Genomic DNA, 21,350 nt, shown 5'->3' with positions numbered 1-21,350 from the left:
AAGGAATGATGCTAAAGCTGAAACTCCAGTACTTTGACCACCTCATGCGAAGAGTTGACTCGTTGGAGAAGACTTTGATGCTGGGAGGGATTGGGGACAGGAGGAGAAGGGGACAACTGAGGATGAGATGGCTGGATGGCATCACGGACTCAATGGACGCAACTCTTGAGTGAACTCCGGGAGTTGGTGATGGACAGGGAGGCCTGGCTTGCTGCGATTCATGGGGTCGCAAAGTGTCGGACACGACTGAGTGACTGAACTGACTGAACTGACTGACTGACTAAAGGAACTTCTCTAGGTAGGAAACACAAAGGAAGAAAAAGAATCATGTAAACAAAACAATTAACAAAATGGAAGTAAGCACATATTAATAATTACCTTATATGTAAACAGATTAAATGCTCCACCCAAAAGAGACACACTGGCTGAATCGATTAAAAAACAAGATCTGTGTATATGCTGCCTAAAAGAGACCCGCATCAGACCTAGGGACACATACAGACTGAAATATAGTGATGGAAAACGCTATTCCACGCAAGTGGAAATTAAAAGAAAGCTGGAGTCGTTGTGCAGTTGCTAAGTCGTGTCCAAGTCCTTGTGACCCCGTGGACGGCAGGACACGAGGCTTCTCTGTCTTCTACTGTCTCCCGTAGTTTGTTCAGATTCATGTCCATTGAGTTGGTGATGCTATCTAACTATCTCATCCTCTGCCCCCGCTTCTCCTTTTGCCTTCCATCTTTCCCAGCATCAGGGTTTTTCCAGCGAGTCAGCTGTTTGCATCAGGTGGCCGAAGTATTGGAGCTTCAGCTTCAGTATCAGTCCTTCCAATGAAAACTTAGGATTGATTTCCTTTAGGATTAATTTACTGGTTTGATCTCCTTGCTGTCCAAGGGACTGCAATCCAAGAAGACACTAAGACACACCAGCATCATAATTTGAAAGTATCAATTCAGCCTTCTTTATGGTCCCACTCTCACATCCATACATGACTACTGGGAAAACCATAGCTTTGACTATGCAGACTTTTGCTGGCAAATTGATGTGTCTGCTTTTTAATACACAGTTTAGGTTTGTCATAGACTTCCTTCCAAGAAGCAAGCATCTTTCGGTTTCATGGCTCCAGTCCCTGTCCACAGTGATTTTGGAGTCCAAGAAAATAAAATCTGTCACTGTTCCCACTTTTTTCCCTTCTATTTTCCATGTTTTGTTTTTTTTTATATATAGAGTTTCAAGCCAGCTTTTTTACTCTCCTCTTTCACCTTCATCAAGAGGTGATGTTCCTCTTCCCTTTCTGCCATTAAAGTGGTATCGTCTGCATATCTGAGGTTGTTGATATTTCTCCTGAGAATCGTGATTCCAGCTTGTGATTCATCTAGTCTAGCATTTTGCATGATGTACTCTGTGTATAAGTTAAAAAGACTGACAATATACAGCCTTGACATACTCCTTTCCCAATCTGGAACCAGTCTGTTGTCCTATGGCCAGTTCTAACTGTTGCTTCTTGACCTGCACACAGGTTTCTCAGCAGGCATGTACGGTGGTCTGGTATTGCCATCTCCTGAAGAATTTTCCAGTTTGTTGTGATCCCCACATTGAAAGGCTTTAGCATAGTCAATGAAGCAGAAGTGAAATTCGCTCAGTCATGTCCGACTCTTTGTGTCCCCATGGACTATACAATCCATGGAATTCTCCAAGCTAGAATACTGGAGTGGGTAGCCTTTCCCTTCTCCAGGGGATGTTCCCAAACCAGGAATTGAACTGGGGTCTCCTGCATTGCAGGTGGATTCTTTACCAGCTGAGCCACAAGGGAAGCCCAAAACATGTCAGTCATTCAGTCATGTCCAACCCTTTGCAATCTCATGTAATTCCAGAAAAAAAAATTAAAAGAACTGAAGAAAGTTACATGGGAAGACAGCTTTGGAGTGGGGATTTCAGTGTACTCTTTCCTATATAAATTATATAAACAAATTACGTGCATAAAAAATAAAGATTAAATGAAAAAAGGCAAAAAGTTGAAAATAAATATACCAAAATGTTAACAGAAGTTTGCTTTAGGAAGTTAACTTTCAATTTTTTTATTCTTTTGTATTCTCACATTTTCTATGATAATAATTTCTTAAAAATCAAAGAGCAGAAAAACAGAAGGGCCTTTTCTTTCATTTGCGTGCTTGACGCTTAACATGGTGTTTTTAGTTCTCTCACCTAATCCTCATAACAACCCTGTGAAGCAGATATTGCAATTTTGAATTTTATCATGAAGAAAATAAGAGTGATGAAACTTACAAAAGTCATTTATGTAACTACTGTCACTTTTTTTCCCTACACCATAATAAGTATTGATAACTTAAAAATAAAGAAGAAAGATGTGGATAGAAGAGAGGAAATGGTTATTTTTAAAGGTAAATGGAGATAGGTAAAAGGTAAAAGGCAAAATTATCATACATGTAAAGGATACAAATTCTAAACCATTTATGTACACAATTTAATGTAATTAATGCATATAATTAACATCAATGTAATAAGGATTTGTATAGCAGGTTTATAGTATATAAGTTCAAACAGAAAAACTAGATTCTTTTGCAGGAGGTAAGATGGAAGCTGCTGGTGCCCTCTCTTAGTAACTTAGGCAATGGGGAAAGTCAGTCTGCCAAGCATATAATGAATGATTCCTAAATGGCAAGCCACTCCAGTATTCTTGCCTGGGAAATCTCATGGACGGGGAGTCTGGAGGGCTATACAGTCCATGGAGTCACAAAAGAGTCAGTCATGACTTAATGACTAAACAACAATAATGAAAGCAAAATACTTTTTTTTTTTTTTAGCAAAATACTTTTAAAAAATATAAACTCAAAATTATATCTATATCAACTTGAAACTGTGGATTTTTTGTTCTTTGATTCTTAGGATGACAAATTAGTCAAATTAAATATGGAATAAAATGAAATTATACACAAAAAGTTTTTATAAGCTTTGTTCATCTTTTCAACATAGAGAATACACACTTAATTTTTTTAGCATTTCCTATTCTAGTAATTTTATTTTTTTCAAAACAAGCATTTTATTAAAAAAGTTTTTTTCTCTATTCTTTTCCAAATTCTTTTCCCATCTAGGTTATTATAGAATATTGAGCAGAGTTCCCTGTGCTATCCATCCTAAATATTGCAGTGTATACATGTCAATCTCAAACTCCCAGTCTATTCCTCCCCACCTCATCCTTTCCTTCTGGTAATTGTAAGTCATAGAGAATATATCCTTTAAACGCTGAGATGAAATGCTATCTACTAGGCGTCACTTTCTCTAAACTCTAGAAACAGAATGAATTACTTCCCCCTCCATAACCCTGCTGGAATATTTATCACAATGAATCATAAATAATTATTTACAAGTTTATCTATCCTGTTAGATAATGAGTTTTAAGAGTACAAATGCTGTAGATTATTCATGTTTTATTCTTACTGCCAAATAAAATTTCTGGTTACAAAATAGGTCCTGGCAAAAACATGTTTGAATTAATACTAAGTTAACTGAGTTAATACTGAGTTAAAACTGAATTAATACTGAGTTAAAGAAGACAATTCATAAGTACAATGAAAAGGAAATACACTGAAAAGACAGAGTCCATTATTAGATTTATTGTAAATCCTCTGTTTTCTTTTAGACACCGTCACCAAAGACATAGTTTTAACATGTAACTTAAATGCTACTTCCACCATTAAGTTTCTCCTGATTTTCTCCAGTTACAAATATCTGTCCCTTTCTCTGCATTTCTAAGCACCTTTCAGTTCTATTAATAGCCTTTCTCTTTCCTGTTTTTATTGTTTAAAAATTCTTTGAAGAGACAATATCCCATCTTATTCATCTTTTAATGTACAAGATCTACCTACCATTGGCCTAGCATATAATACACATTCCAGGAATGCATACTAATTAACAATTTATTAGACCTGAAAATATTCAAATCATTATAGATAGTCTGCATAATTTCCATTATAACCAAGATGAGGCCAGAGTAGTTTTAGGAGCCTTTGGTCTTCCTGATAAGTCCTTCTATCATGTCCCACTGATCCTTGCTGACCTACCACAAAAAGAAAAAAGTCAATTTAATGAGGTTCTTGAGTGTTTTTAAAGCTTAGTATCCTCACTGTTAATATTGTATTACATTCACAAAATGGCATTACCTTCCTTAGACTGTTGAATTCCCCTGAAATAAGTACTTCCTCTCCACCATCAAATCTAATTACCTAAAAAATGATAATAAAAGCTGTGAAATTAACTTCTTTTAAAAAGTTTTCTGAACCATTAGCCACTTCTCCCTCCTAACTGATTGGAATATCTCTTTGACACTTTCAATCCAAGCACAAGTTTTAAAGACAAAACTGACAATTAAATCTAAATTGATTTACTCTCTTAAAAATCCTCTTTCCATCATTTCTATGATTTCAAATTCTACCCAGTCTTCAAGATCAGCTTAAAGGCATGTCTACCAGAGTTATTTGCATTTAATAAAATTAATTTATTAATGAATCAACTCCATAAGCTTAAACTATATTAGTATTTCTAGATTATAAATAACATACTAAATACAGCTAATTAAATAATTTAAATCATATTTACATTCAACATCATCAGGGTTGGTTCTACAATCCACCTCCACACCCCAAATCCACCTCCCCACCCCAAATCCACCTCTCAAAAGTGTTGAGAGAGAAAACTATGCTTACAGCTCCATTAATCCAAGAAGCATAATCACTACAAAGGAAAGCAGCAAGATTTGCAAGTTCTTCCACAGTTCCCAGACGACCACAGGGAATTCTGTCAATCATTTCTTTTTCAAATGCTCCGGTTGGGTCAAGACGGCTAAAGGCACCCTTAGAAGTTAAGAAAATAGTTAGGTTGCTTTTAAAAAACAAAAACAAAAACATCCTATTTAAGAAATAAATTTGCAATAAATGGAATGTTACTAAGGCAGCCTGTTCATATCTTACTCCCTATAAGCAAAAGTTTTGCCAAATTCTTCCACATTCATTTTGCCTAATATTGACCCTTAAAAAACCACTAGAACATATAACCTTTCTACATTAGTTTCTTCATAAGTAAAATGAGGGTGCCTGTCTGAGCCATCTCACAAAATTGTTGCCTGGGAAATGAGAAAATGTATACAAAAATACTCTGAAATATGTACAAGTTTAGTGTGACGGAAGCAAGGGGGCTACTGTTATTTGATCTAACGCAGAAAAATGACCCAAGTAGAAAATATTTAAGAGGAAATTCCTTCTCCTTCTCCTTTTTTCTCAAAATCATAGGAAAGGAAGAACACCAGTATGTAGTAATATCACATTCAAGTAGGTCCCAGAGAGAGAAAAACCATAACTAAATCTGCGAAACGATTTCTGCCTTCGGTTAATGACGCAAAGGAGCAGACCAAGATAAAGCTTGCATGCGTGTGCTCGTGAGTGTGTGACAGTTTGCTCATTCGTGTCTGACTCTCTGTGTCCCCATGGACTGTAGCCTGCCTAGCTCCTCTGTCCATGAGGATTTTCCAGGAAAGAATGCTGGAGTGGGGTGCCATGCCTCCTCCAGGGGATCTGCCCAACCTAGGGATCGAACCCTCACCTCTTATGTATCCTTCATTGGCAGGTGGGTTTTTTTTTCACCAGTGGTGCCAGCTGGGAAGCCCAAAGTATGCATGCACATTGATTAATAAAAATCACTGACTTTTCCTCTACTAGTGCCTGGAAGTCTGGGTGACAATTCTTTTCAGTAACACAGACAGACACGAGACAGAGAAAGCACACACAGGCTCCTTGTGAGTCCTTCAGCTTTTCCTAGACAGGTATAAAGAAAATCATAGACAAAGGTCTCAAACCTGGTTCTATCAGTGCTGGCTACAGAGTTTCCATACTTTAATTTTCTTTTAATTTCTTTAAAATTATATGCTTGTCATTTGCATAAAACTCATACCTAGATTACTAGCTAGACTAAAGCTCCTTGATGGCAAGCATTTTGTCATACCTGTTTTTATATCTGTCTCAGCACCTTTGCACACAGAAGGCACTCAGTAAATATACATTAAATAAATAATAAAATGCAGATGACCTTTCCTAGATATTGAGGTCCTAGAATGAAGTTTTGATGACTGTTTAGTCCTTTTCAGACAGTGCTTAACACAGTGATACTCTGAATCAAGTATTTTAATATGTGCATTTGAATTATTTTTCCATTAATTTTATCATATTTTATAATTTAAGTGCCAAACAAATCAGATATTCAGTCAAGTTTCACTTAGGCAGTTTTTCTATATTCCACCCTTCAAACTACTTAATTAATACAACCATCTTCATGTTAATATTTGACAACCCAGAACCACCATAAGGCAAATGTCCCTTAGCATTATTTTCCATTTATATAACAATACTAGAGTGTGTAGCCACTCCGTTCTCCAGGGGATCTTCCTGATCCAGGGATCAAACCCAGGTCTCCTGCATCGCAGGTGGATTCTTTACTGTTTGAGGCACCAAGGAAGCCCTCTCAGTTTATTAAGTTAAAGTTAGCAAATTTCACCTGGGCCTTCAAAGCAACATTCCAAGTGGGATTAAAAATTCCTGCTTTACATGAAAACAAAAAGATACGAGAATGAAGTTATTTGGGATAATGTGAGAGAACAGAGAACCTGTGAACTTTTCGAGCAATGTCTGTAATAGCATAAGTGATAATATGAATTGCAATGAATATCTGATTACAGGTAGAATGCATGCCATCAGAAGAACTTTTAATCCCAGAGACGCAGGAATTAGATGACATGAGTGTTTAAAGTGAAAAGGCACAGATATGACTCAAAGAAAATGCTACCTATTTTCTACATATAAGACCAAGCTTATATGATAAATTTAGAAACCATCTCTTAAATTTAAAATATAGTTAAATTTCCATGATTTTTTAAAAAAAGGACGTCAAAGTAAGAACCTGTAAAATATAGTAAAAAATAAGAAATATAATACCAGATCATTAAAACGAATCAGACCAAATGCCAAAATTCAAGGCATAGAAGATCCCAGAAATATTATATTAAGACACTGAAATAGACCTTATACTGCTACTGCTGCTACTGCTAAGTTGCTTCATTCGTGTCCGACTCCGTGCAACCCCATAGATGGCAGCCCAGCAGGCTCCCCCGTCCCTGGGATTCTCCAGGCAAGAACACTGGAGTGGGTTGCCATTTCCTTCTCTAATGCATGAAAGTGAAAAGTGAAAGTGAAGTCACTCAGTCATGTCTGACTCTTCACCACCCCATGGACTGCAGCCCACCAGGCTCCTCCATTCATGGGATTTTCCAGGTAAGAGTACTGGAGTGGGGTGCCATCACCTTCTCCGATTTCTTATGTTGGATAATACCAAAACCCTCTGCCCTTCTACCAGGGCTCCAAACTCTGGTATCCTTGGAAAATGCTGCATATTTCAGAATGTACCTATTAATCGTCCACTTCTTAATCATTCAAAATGTGATCATAAGCAAACCAAAACTTACTTTGGTTTTTATAGGCCCCGGTTGAATCACATTGAATCTCATTCCATATTTACCCCATTCAGCTGCAAGAGACCTAAAAATTAAAACAAACAGTACAGATTTCTAAAATACTATACTATAAATTACAAATACTATTAACCAAGACTTACGACATGCTTACTACATGCCAGAGACTGCAACTCCAGTAGGTAAGTACTGCTATTATTCCCTCTGTTACAGACAAGGAAACTGAGGCACAGAGAAAATAAATCATTTGCTCTGGGTCATATGGCTAGTGAGTCAACTTCTAGCAGTCCAGCACAAGAGTTTGTGCCCTTGATCACAGTCTTCTGTACTATATAATATTTACATTTTAGTGTCCTAAGCATTATGCTAGACTACCTACCATTCACATTTTAGTATGGAGACCAATATCAGTATACATATTTAAAGAGGCTATCATTATTTAGCATCAAGAACTGAGAGAATCATGTCTCTTCCTCGCATTGTCTGGAGTTCAGTCCTGCACTTAGAAAGTTCAATGCAACTTTACTTATAGTACATTAGATCACAGTGTCTGCAACATTACAAGTGCCTTCATCGAGTGAAAGATGGAAACTGTGTAATACGTGCCAACATTACTCAGAGGAAGAAGTGCCCGTCTCTACCAGGAGTAAGAGGGAAGGCTTCCTTCAGGAGGTGATAAGTGAGCTAACACTTGAAGAAGGATTAGGAGGATTTTGTGGGAGTAAGGGGGAAAGAGAAGAGGATGGAAGATATTGGAAGGGAGGGTGGAGAAGAGAAGACTGTCCAGGAACGTGGGTCAGTGGGTATAAAGAACAAAGGCATAACAACACGCAGTCTCCAGGACCTAAAAGACCTTATGTGGTATGACTGTGTGCTACAAGGTATGGAAGAGGGCTGATGGGAACTCAGGCTGGGGAAGAATATACACAGTTACTGAGCAGCTACTATGTGCAATTCACCATGTAGTAATATAATATCAAGAAAGCAGCACAGGATCATGGCCCTTAGAGAACATGAAATTGAAATATCTAATAAGATCGTGACAAAACAAATGTAGATATTGTACAAATGGTGTCAAAATAGTCACATTCTAAGCTCTTATGTCCAATATCATTTGACCTTAAAAATGGTAATTATCTCTATTCAGACTAAGTTTAAACTGCTGAGTAAAGTATAATTTTGTCTCCCAAAGAAATGTGTATTATTAGTTTACATGTTAAAAAGTACCTTAAAACTACTCAAAAGAGAGAATTGTGTAGTTCAGCAGGAACTGAGCATTGGTTATGTACCAGATCTTGCTGAGCAATAAGCAAGATGAATAAGATCTGCTTTCTTCTCTCACAGTACACAGATCCTAGTGGGGAAGTCATATAACTTTAATAATAAATTAAAAACGGTCTCCCATGCCCTTCTCTGTGCACCTTCATTTTAGAATCTACAACACAAGATGGCATTTATTAATGTGTTACTCTTCTCATTAGATTCGAATAAACAAAATTTTAAAGCTGCAAAAGGTTATTGTTCAGTCACTAAGTCCTGTCTGACTCTTTGTGACCCCATGGACTGCAGAACGCCAGGCTTCCCTGTCCTTCACTCTCTCTCAGAGTTTGCTCAAATTTATGTCCATTGAGTCGGTGATGCCATCCAACCATCTCATCCTCTGCCACCTTCTTCTCCTTTTGCCTTCAATCTTCCCCTGCATCAGAGTCTCTTCCAATGAGTCAGCTCTTCCCATCAGGTGACCAAAGTATTGGAGTTTCAGCTTCAAAATCAGTCCTCCCAATGAATAGGTGATTATCTTCAGGACTTACTGGTTTGATCTCCACACAGTCCAAGGGACTCCCATAAGTCTTCTCCAGCACCACAGTTTGAAAGCAACAATTCTTTAGTGCTCAGCCTTCTTTATGGTCCAACTCTCACATCTGTACATGACTACTGGAAAAACCATAGCTTTTCTGTATGGACCTAAGTCAGCAAAGCGATGTCTTTGCTTTTTAATACACTGTCTAGGTCTGTCATAGCTTTCCTTCCAAGGAGCAAGGGTCTTTTAATTTTGTGCCGGCAGTCACTGTCTGCAATGATTTTGGAGCCCAAGAAAATAAAGTCTGTCACAGCTTCCAATTTTCCCTATTTGTCATGAAGTGATGGGACCAGATGCCATGATCTTTGTTTACTGAATGTTGAATTTCAAGACAGCTTTTTTGTTCTCCTCTTTCACCTTCATCAAGAGGCTCTTTAGTTCCTTTTCACTTTCTACCATTAGAGTGGTATCATCTGCATATCTGAGGCTCTTGTTATTTCTTCCAGCGATCTTAATTCCAGCTCCTGATTCATCCAGTCTGACATTTTGCATGAGTACTCTGCATCGAAGTTAAATAAACAGGGTGACAATATATAGCCTTGTTGTACTCCTTTTCCAATTGTAAACCAGTTACTTGTTCCATGTAAGATTCTAACTGTTGGTTCTTGACCCTCATACAGGTTTCTCAGGAGACAAGTAAGGCGGTCTTGTATCCCCATCTCTTTAAGAATTTTCCACAGTTTGTTGTGATCTACACAGTCAAAGGCTTTAACACAGACAATGAAGCAGTAGATGTTTTTCTGGAATTCCCTTGCTTTCTCTATGATCCATCAAATGCTGTCAATTTGATCTCTGGTTGCTCTGCCCTTTCTAAACCCAGCTGTACATCTGTAAGTTCTCAGTTCATGTACTGCTGAAGCCTAGCTTGGAGAATTTTGAGCATCACTTACTACCATGTGAAATGAGTGCAATTGTGCGGTAGTTTGAGCACTCATTGGCATCACCCTTCTTTGGGTTTGGAATGAAAACTGACATTTTCCTGTCCTGTGGCCACTGCTAAGTTTTCCATATTTGCTGATATATTGAGCGTGGTACTTTAACAACATCAACTCAAGGATTTGAAATAGTTCAGCTGGAATTCCATTGCTTCCACCAGCTTTGTTCGTAGGAATACTTCCTAAGGCCCATTGGACTTCACACTGCAGGATGTCGAGCTCTACGTGAGTGACACCATCATGGTTATCCCGGCCATTAAGACCTTTTTTGTATAGTTCTGTGTATTCTTTCTCCCTCTTCTTATCTCTCCTGCTACTGTTAGGTCCTTACTGTTTCCATCATTTGTCGTGCCCAACCTAACACGAAATGTTCCCTTGATATCTCCAATTTTCTTGAAGAGATCTCTAGTCACTTCCATTCTATTGTTTTCCTCATCTACTTCTTTGCATTGTTCATTTAAGAAGGCCTTCTTATTCCTCCTTGCTCTTCTCTAAAACTCGGTATTCAGTTGGGTGTATCTTTCCCCTTCTCCCTTGCTTTTTGCTTCTCTTCTTTCCTCAGCTATTTATAAGCCCTCCTCAGACAACCATTTTGCCTTCTTGCATTTCTTTTCTTGGGGGATGGTTTTGGTCACTTCATTATGTACAATGTTACAAACCACTGTTCATAGTTCTTCAGACACTCTGTCTACCAGATCTAGTCCCTCAAATCCATTCGTCACCTCCACTGTATAATCATAAATGATTTGATTTAGGTCATACCTGAATGGCCTAGTGGTTTTCCCTACTTTCTTCAATTTAAGTTTGAATTTTGCAATAAGGAGCTGATGATCTGAGCCACAGTCAGCTCCAGGTCTTGTTTTTGCTAACTGCATAGAGCTTCTCCATCTTTGGCTGCAAAGAATATAATCTGATTTTGGTATTGACCATTTGGTAGCATCCATGTGTAGAGTGATCTCCTGTGTTATTGGAAGAGGGTGTTTGCTGTGACCAGTGCGTTCTCTTGACAAAAATTATGTTAGCCTTTGCCCTGCTTCCTTTTGTACTCCAAGGCCAAGCTTGCCTGTTACTCCAAGAAATGAGAAAAACTATCCCAGAAGAGGTGATATGAGAGCCCTGAAGGGAGGTGAAATATATTATAACAAATTCTAACAACAGCACAATCTAGGCATAGCTATGTGAAAGTGCATGATGTGTTTAAGTAAGCATAGAGCACAGAAGTATCAGTGATTAAAGCAGAGGAAGAATGGTAAAAGAATACAAGCTCAGGTGAGAATGAGGATTGTTCTGTTTCCATCACTACCGTATCCCTCTACCTTGTAGAAGTGCCACATACACAAAAGGTGCACAATAAATATTGACCTAACAAGCCAATGAGTACGGAAAGGCCAAAGGCAAGTCCGTTTAGAATATTATACTGAGTTTCAGCTTTTATTCCAAAGATGAAAAGAAAATGATATAAGGTTTTTACCTAGGGAATTATAACAAGCAGGCATACATTGTTAGAAAGATGAGTCTGGTGGGAACGTGAATAAAAAATAAACTGGCAGCAGAGAAGCATATTATGGGGCTATTGTAATAAGAAGGAAAAGCAATAAGAACTTACATTAAACAAAGACATTGGGGAAGTCCAATGGGGAATAAACTCAAAAAACAATCATATACTGCTGAGAAAAAGCCAAAAGACCTGATAAGTGGCCACTGTCTATGCTAGTTCTACTAATCCTGTATAATAGTATAGCAAGTACAATAAAAGGATGAAAGCATATTTAAGGGAGGTCAGAGGGGGTACTAGTAGAGACACATGGACACTCCAGTCTAAGTTCCTATCAGCCCTTTCCTCAAACTTTATAATACAGTTGTACTAGACAAGTGATTAAAATTAAGTAATAATTAGTTTCTCAGTCGCAGTAACCACAATGCAAGGGTTCAGTGGCCACTTGTAGCTACTGGCTAGTACAGATCTGCAGAATAGTTTAATCACTACAGAGAATTCTAATGGACAGTGCAGCTATAGAAAAATAAGACCTATTCACGAGACACGATGTCTCCTGGCAAATCCAAATTAGTCATTGTTTTCGTTTTCTCTGGAAAGAAACAAGAAAGCAGGAATTTAGTTACACAGGCTTTCAAAGCACATCATCTTCAGGGACAAGAGTAACCTGAGAGTACTTATTAGATTATTATATACACAGTAATATAAGATTAACAAGATAGTACTCACTTGTTCAAGGCCTCCACTCCTGCCTTGGCAGAAGCACTTGGTACCACAAAACCTGATCCAGTCTCAGCATAGATGGTTGTAATAGCAAGAAATGATGCTCCTAATATTTTAAAATGATACAGTAATTAACAATAGAGCTAAACCAATTCATATCAGGAAAACATTTAAAATAACGGGATCTGATTCAAAAGAGTATAACAAAAACTGAAGAATTTTTAAAAAAAACTTTACTAAGGCTAAATTAATGAAACAGTAATCTAATAAAAGTGCCTCATCTTTCTTTGCTAGTAATCTTGCTGTCATTCAGGATGGCCCAATCTTAATCAAAACTCTATACCAGGTGAGTCAACACCTAGGCTCAAATCTCAGAGGCCCTGCATAATCAGCTGGATACAATTTCCATTAGCTATCCACACATTTAAACAAGAATAAATCAGAACTAAAACTAAATTAGCAGGGACTTCTGCCTTCAGCACCATGGACTTGCCTTCCTCCTATAAACATAAAGAAACTGCAGAAATACATGATACAACTATTGTCAGATACTGTTTAGCAGGGAGGGAAGACAGCAATTTCTGAGAGAAGAAAAACAAATGAAATGAGCCCTAAGATCACATTTTACATAAAGGTACTATACATATACTACAGTATGTACTCCATATATATATATATACATATTATAGTGTATATTACAGTCTATATAGTATATATCCTATATACATATGTCATATAGACTGTGGCATGCTGCTGCTGCTAAGTCGCTTCAGTCGTGTCCGACTCTGTTTGACCCCATAGACAGCAGCCCACCAGGCTCCCCTGTCCCTGGGATTCTCCAGGCAAGAACACTGGAGTGGGTTGCCATTTCCTTCTCCAGTGCATGAAAGTGAAAAGTGAAAGTGAAGTCTCTTAGTTGTGTCCGACTCTTCACCACCCCATGGACTGCAGCCAACCAGGCTCCTCCATCAATGGGATTAGCCAGGCAAGAGTACTGGAGTGAGGTGCCATTGCCTTCTCCAGACTGTGGCATAAGGAGTGGGAAAACAGTAAAATATAGCATTATCACTGTGTTTAGGAGATAGAATGGGGTTTGGGGAGAATAAGGAAGTTTGAATTTGTGAGGAGATTTATGTCAAAGAGAAAAGTATGTAAAGATAGAGCCTCATAAATCTGCATAGTCTATCTCTGAGTCTGGTCAGACACCAAAATGTACTTGTTAGGAATAAGAGTCCATAAAGCCAGGCAAAGAGTAGCTTCCTGGGAGTCATAAGCTGAACAATTCCCATAGTACACATAGGGCTGGGAGATAAGTTTGTTCAAGTAGGCTTGTTGAGTATTGGGGCTTTCAGTGGAAAGTTCAGAAGGGCTGTGCATCAGTAGGAGGGTGTTTGTTGTTCAGCTGCTAAGTTGTGTCCAACTCTTTGCAACCCCATGGACTACAGCACCCCAGGCTTCCCTGTCCTTTACCAACTCCTAGAGTCTGCTCAAATTCATGTCCACTGAGGCAGTGACACCATCCAACCATCTCATTCTCTGTTGCCCCCTTCTCCTGCCTGCAGTTCTTCCCACCATCAGGATCTTTTCCAATGAGTTGCCCTTTCATATCAGGTGGCCAAAGTAGGAGGATTTAATTAGCCCAAAGTAAAGTCCACTCTAGACTCACCCAAATAAAGCTTAAAAGCAAACCTGAACAATGAACCTGATCCACAAGCTTTTAATTCAAAAGGAAATGAAAATGCATACACATATGGTGACATACCAGATACATACACACACATGCACACACCTCAATGACATAAAATTTATAGCAGGCAACCAAAAATTACTACTCATGAAAAGACACAGAAACAACCAGGAAAAAAATCAGATAATAGAAAGTCTCTCAGAAATGACACAAGAGATAGAATCAGCAGATGAAGACCTTTCAGATGATATTGTACACTGGACAGCTACATGCAAAAAGAGATTAGAACATATCCTCATATTGTATACAAAAATAAACCAAAAATGAATTAAAGGCCTAAATGTAAGACCTAAAACTATAACAGTCCTAGAAGAGAATAAGGCAGAACACTCTCTGACATAAATCATAGCAATATTTTTGTAGATCTGTTTCCTTAGACAAAAGAATAAAGGCAAAAATTAGCAAATGGGACATAATTAAACTTAAAAGCTTTTGTACAACAAAGAAAACCATGAACAAAATTTAAAAAAGCCTACTAAATGGGAAAAAATACTGACAAATAAGATAAGCAATCAGGGGCTAATAACCAAAATATTAAATAAACCAAACAGCTCAATTAAAGAATGAGCAAAAGGCCTGAATAATCTGTTTCCAAAGAAGATATACAGATGTCCAGCAGGCATAAGAAAAATGCTCAACATTACTAATCATCAGTTCAGTTCAGTTCAGTCGCTCAGTTGTGTCTGACTCTTTGCGACCCCATGAATCGCAGCACTCCAGGCCTCCCTGCCCATCACCAACTCCTGGAGTTCACTCAGACTCACATTCATTGAGTCCGTGATGCCATCCAGCCATCTCATTCTCGGTCGTCCCCTTCTCCTCCTGACCCCAATCCCTCCCAACATCAGAGTCTTTTCCAATGAGTCAACTCTTCACATGAGGTGGTCAAAGTACTGGAGTTTCAGCTTTAGCATCATTCCTCCCAAAGAAATCCCAGGGCTGATCTCCTTCAGAATGGACTGGTTGGATCTCCTTGCAGTCCAAGGGACTCTCAAGAGTCTTCTCCAACACCACAGTTCAAAAACACCAATTCTTCGGTGCTCAGCCTTTTTCACAGTCCAACTCTCACATCCATACATGACTACTGGAAAAACCATAGCCTTGACTAGACGGACCTTAGTCGGCAAAGTAACGTCTCTACTTTTGAATATACTATCTAGGTTGGTCATAACTTTTCTTCCAAGGAGTAAGCGTCTTTTAATTTCATGGCTGCAGTCACCATCTGCAGTGATTTTGGAGCCCAAAACAATAAAGTCTGACGCTGTTTCCACTGTTTCCCCATCTATTTCCTGCCGGGGGCCAGCACGAGGAATCTCGCCCGTGACAAGGTCATGTGGAAGGAGGCCTGACAAAATGCAAGGACGTGATCAGGCTTCAGGGATTCCCCCGAGCATCCACCCCCCAAGACCAGAGTCTGCCTGCTTTACTGTGTTATGCTTTCCACCTACTCTTCTGTCATTAACAGGGGGCTGTCCCCCCACCACCTTTTTCTGGAAATAATTAGAGCTCTGATGGCTTTCTAGCCTGCCTGCAGGACTCGTGCAGCTGCGCATGTGATTGTTTGAGGCCTCCTGACCATGGGAGGCACAGGAAGCTTAAAACATCCTAGGAATGTAGGGGCTTCTGAGGAGTCAAAATCATTAGAATAGGACTGATTAAAGGTTTCATTTGTTGAGCCAATACTGCTGCCAAATTTTCATATCTTTTATTTGTAGAGATAGTTGGTATATAGAAAAACAGGTAGTAGACCTGGTATTAGCAACATTAGATCTTTGAGTTAAGTACTTTCTTTGTTATAACCCACTGCACCTTTGTTCTACAGGAATGTAACTTTATTTAGTACTTTGAAGGTGATGCAGAGTAAAGAAAAACACTTCTAGGGAAAAGGAGTTTTCTGGTTGATAGACAATTATCCAGGAAGAGAGCCATAAAACTGTTAACAGGCCTCTTGGCCAGAAGATAATGTAAACCACGTGAGACCTTTTGTGTACAGGAGGGTATGCAAAAAGAAAGCCTGGTCTCAATGAGGGTCAGGACTGCTGCCCCTGCATAACTCTGCATATTCCATTATTTCTTTATATACAACTTGGGGTGTATAAGCTGATTTTGAAAAATAGTTTTTGGAGTCTTGCACCAATGCTGGGCTTCCCCAAGTCATTCTTTTCTCCCCTTTTTCGGCTGAATTCCCATCTGGAGCACGGAGGCTCGCCACCTCTACTTACTTGCCCTGGCTGCTAAGATCCACGCGAAAGGGAGCCTAAGGTGGGGCACCCTTCGATATTCAAGTGGACGCTGGTGGCCTAACGTAGATGGTACAAATCTCTTGTCTCGAGGTTTTATTGGTTTTCCCCATAAACCAAGTTATTCAGCATCTTTTTCTCCACCTAAATTCCCTACTATACTATTTCGTCCTAATCTAATCTTATGTCTCTAAATAAATAAGTTTTCCTTACCTATCTGTCTCCCCTTCGAATCACCCTGGATCCACCGGGGCTGGACCCCGGCAATCTCCCATGAAGTCATGGGACCGGATGCCATGATCTTCATTTTCTGAATGTTCAGCTTTAAGCCAACTTTTTTGCTTTCCTCTTTCACTTTCATCAAGAGGCTTTTTAGTTCCTCTTCACTTTCTGCCATAAGGGTGGTGTCATCTGCATATCTGAGGTAATTGATATTTCTTCTGGCAATCTTGATTCCAGCTTGATATAAATCAAAACCACATTGAGATATCACCTCACACCTGTAAGAATGGCTATCACCAAAAGTCTACAAATAACAAATGTTGGCGAGGATGTAGAGAAAAGGAAATCCTAATATGTTGTTGATGGGACTGTAAATTGGGGCAGCCATTACTGAAAACAGTATGGAGTCCTCAAAAATTAAAAGTAGAATTACCACACGATCCAGTAATTCCATTGCTGGAAAGAAATGAATGAAGAAAAGAAATATACTAATTAGAAAAGATACCAGCACCCCAATGTTCATAGTGGCATTATTTACAATTGCCAAGATATGGATGCAATCTTAAGCATCCATCAACAGATGAATGAATAAAGAAAATGTGATGTATACATATACAATGGAATATCACTCAGCCATAAAAAAGATGAAATTGTGACATCTGCAACAAAATGGTCCAAAAGAGTATCGTGCTTAAGGAAATAAGTCAGAGAAAGACAAACGCTATAGGTTATCGCATATATTTGGAACCTAAAATCTAAAATGTACCGTACTCTGTGCTCAGTCATGTCTGATTCTCTGCGACCCCATGGACTGACACCCACCAGGCTCCCCTGTCCATGGAATTTTCCAGGCAAGAATCCTGGAGTGGGTTGCCATTTCCCTCTCCAAAATCTAAAATAAATGAATATACATAACAAAACAGAAGCAGGCCCATGGATATAGAGACCAAACTAGTGGTCACCAGTGAGGCAAAAAAAGAAGGGAGTGGTGAGACAGGAATACAGGATTGAGACACAAACTGCTGTGTATAAAATAAGCGATGAGGATACGTTGTAATGCACAGGAAAACACAGCCACTATTTTGTAGTAACTTTAAATGGAGTATAACCCATAAAAACATTGAATCACTATGTTATACACCTGAAACTAACATAATATTTTAAATCAACTATCCTTCACAATTTTTTTAAAAAGATGATAGAAAAGACTTCTGTTCAAGACGTCAGAATAGAAGTATATGCGCTCATCTCCTCCTGCGAGACCACCATAATCACAACTAGCTATTGCACAACCACCAACAGAAGAACAGTGGAACCCACCAGAGAAAGATACTCCAAAGTATCTTCTTTGTCCAAAGACAAAGAAGAAGCTGCAGGGAGATGGTAGGAGGGGCACAATCATGATAAAATCAAATCACAACCCCACTGGATGGGCAACCCAGAAACTGGAGAAAAATAATACCAAAGAAGTTCTCCCACTGTAGTGACGGTTCTAAACCCCACGTCAGGCTTCCAACCTGGGGGTCCAACAAAGGGACTGGGAATCCCCAGGGAATCTGACCTTGAAGGCCAGTGGGATCTGATGACAAGACTTCCACAGGACTAGGAGAAATGGAGCCTCCAGTCTTGAAGGTCACAAACAAAATCTTGTGTCAACCAAGACTCAGAGGAAAGCAGCAGTAACCCCCACACCCCCAACCACAGGAGACTGAAGCAAAACTACCCGCTAGTGTCAGCGGGTCTCCTGTGTAGGTGTGGGCCAGCAAAAGCTCTCTACAGGAGGCGGGGGAGAGGCAGCAGCAGCCTCAGAAGGTCCCCCTTGATGTAAACCCTCTTGAAGCTCACCAGTAACCAGACCAAGAGCCCATAGACCCAAAAGTTCAGTTCAGTCACTCAGTCGTGTCCGACTCTTTGCGACCCCGTGAATCACAGCACGCCAGGCCTCCCTGTCCATCACCAACTCCCGGAGCTCACTCAAACTCATGTCCATCGAGTCGGTGATGCCATCCAGCTATCTCATCCTCTGTCGTCCCCTTCTCCTCCTGCCCCCGATCGCTCCCAGCACCAGAATCTTTTCCAGTGAGTCAACTCTTCACATAAGGTGGTCAAAGTACTGGAGTTTCAGCTTTAGCATCATTCCTTCCAAAGAAATCCCAGGGCTGATCTCCTTCAGAATGGACTGGTTGGATCTCCTTGCAGTCCAAGGACTCTCAGGAGTCTTCTCCAACACCACAGTTCAAAAGCATCAGTTCTTCGGTGCTCAGCCTTCTTCACAGTCCAACTCTCATATCCATACATGACTACTGGAAAAACCATAGCCTTGACTAGACGGACCTTTGTTGGCAAAGTAATGTCTCTGCTTTTCAATATGCTATCTAGGTTGGTCATAACTTTCCTTCCAAGGAGTAAGCATCTTTTAATTTCATGGCTGAAGTCACCATCAGCAGTGATTTTGGAGCCCCCAAAAATAAAGTTTGACACTGTTTCCACTGTTTCCCCATCTATTTCCCATGAAGTGATGGGACTAGATGCCATGATCTTCGTTTTCTGAATGTTGAGCTTTAAGCCAACTTTTTCACTCTCTACTTTCACTTTCATCAAAGAGGCTTTTTAGTTCCTCTTCACTTTCTGCCATAAGGGTGGTGTCATCTGCATATCTGAGGTTATTGATATTTCTCCTGGCAATCTTGATTTCAGCTTGTGCTTCTTCCAGCCCAGTGTTTCTCAGGATGTACTCTGCATAGAAGTTAATTAAGCAGGGTGACAGTATACAGCCTTGACATACTCCTTTTCCTATTTGGAACCAGTCTGTTGTTCCATGTCCAGTTCTAACTGTTGCTTCCTGATCTGCATACAGGTTTCTCAAGAGGCAGGTCAGGTGGTCTGGTATTCCCATCTCTTTCAGAATTTTCCACAGCTTATTGTGACCCACACAGTCAAAGGCTTTGGCATAGGCAATAAAGCAGAAATAGATGTTTTTCTGGAACTCTCTTGCTTTTTTGATGATCCAACAGATGTTGGTAATTTGATCTCTGGTTCCTCTGCCTTTTCTAAAACCAGCTTGAACATCAGGAAGTTCTTGGTTCACGTAGTGCTGAAGCCTGGCTTGGAGAATTTTGAGCATTACTTTACTAGCATGTGAGATGAGTGCAATTGTGCAGTAGTTTGAGCATTATTTGGCATTGCCTTTCTTTGGGATTGGAATGAAAACTGACCTTTTCCAGTCCTGTAGCCACTGCTGAGTTTTCCAAATTTGCTGGCATGTTGAATGCAGCACTTTCACAGCATCATCTTTCAGGATTTGAAATAGTTCAACTGGAATGCCATCACGTCCACTAGCCTTGTTCGTAGTGATGCTTTCTAAGGCCCACTTGACTTCACATCCCAGGATGTCTGGCTCTAGGTGAGTGATCACACCATCGTGATTATCTTGGTCTTGAAGAAGGAGAAAGAAAAGATATAAGCATCTGAATGCAGAGTTCCAAAGAATAGCCAGAAGAGATAAGAAAGCCTTCCTCAGCGATCAATGCAAAGAAATAGAGGAAAACAACAGAATGGGAAAGACTCGAGATCTCTTCACGAAAATTAGAGTTACCAAGGGAACATTTCAGGCAAAGATGGGCTCAAAAAAGGACAGAAATGGTATGGACCTAACAGATACCAAGGGAACATTTCACACAAAGATGGGCTCAAAAAAGGACAGAAATGGTATGGACCTAACAGAAGCAGAAGATATTAAGAAGAGGTGGCAAGAATACACAGAAGAACTGTACAAAAAAGATCTTCAAGATGAAAAAAAGAGACCTTTAGGACAACATTAAACACATCAACATTCGTATTACAGGAGTCTCAGAAGACGAGAGAGAAAAAGGATCTAAGAAAATATTTGAAGAGCTAATAGCTGAAAACTTCTCTAACATGGGAAAAGAAACAGGCAACCAAGTCCAGGAAGCACAGAAAATCCCAGGCAGGATAAACCCCAGGAGAAACACACCAAGACACATAGTAATCAAAACTGACAAAAATTAAAGACAGAGAAAAATGTTAAAAGCAACAAGGGGGAAATGACAAGTAACTTACAAGGGAACTCCCATTAGGCTATCAGCTGATTTCTTAACTAAACCTGTAAATCAGAAGAGAGTGGCATGATATATTTAAACTGATGAAAGGGAAGCAACTACAATCAGGAATACTCTACCAAGCAAAACTCTCCTTTGGGTTTGACGGAGAAATCAAAAGCTTTCCAGACAAGCAAAAGTTAAGAGAACTCAGCATCACCAAATCAACTTTACAACAAATGCTAAAGGAACTTGTCTAGGCAGAAAACAAGAGAAAGAAAATATCTACTTATAGAAAATAAACCCAAAACAAGAAAACAGTAGTAGGATCATATATATTGATAATTAACTTAAATGAAAATGGATTAAATGTATCAACCAAAAGACATAGACTGGCTGAGCAGATGAAAACATGTGCATGTATGCACTTCCACTTACCACATCACTCGGCTTGATCCCCCAAATTGTATGTAATTATTTTATATTGTTAGGTTAATCATGTTCCCATCATGGCTTGCAACAGTAATTATCTTTCGTT

The 21,350-nt window shown here is 39.3% G+C and overlaps 1 protein-coding gene across 1 annotated transcript in view; it reads right to left on the bottom strand.

Moving 5' to 3' along the window:
• Positions 3,430–21,350, bottom strand: part of DECR1 (2,4-dienoyl-CoA reductase 1, mitochondrial) — a 43,102-nt gene continuing 25,181 nt past the window's right edge. Inside the window, exons 6-10 of the mRNA XM_005689252.3 lie at positions 12,552–12,651; positions 7,526–7,598; positions 4,722–4,868; positions 4,179–4,241; positions 3,430–4,075 (exon numbers count right to left, since the gene is read on the bottom strand). Coding sequence (XP_005689309.2) covers positions 4,016–4,075; positions 4,179–4,241; positions 4,722–4,868; positions 7,526–7,598; positions 12,552–12,651 — 443 coding nt within the window. The 3' untranslated portion in view covers positions 3,430–4,015. The remainder of the gene's footprint in view (positions 4,076–4,178; positions 4,242–4,721; positions 4,869–7,525; positions 7,599–12,551; positions 12,652–21,350) is intronic.

Source organism: Capra hircus, chromosome 14, assembly GCF_001704415.2.
Source record: "Capra hircus breed San Clemente chromosome 14, ASM170441v1, whole genome shotgun sequence".
Classification (NCBI taxonomy): domain Eukaryota; kingdom Metazoa; phylum Chordata; class Mammalia; order Artiodactyla; family Bovidae; genus Capra; species Capra hircus.
The sequence above is the reverse complement of the archived record's forward strand: the minus strand, read 5'-3'. Positions and strand labels throughout refer to the sequence as shown.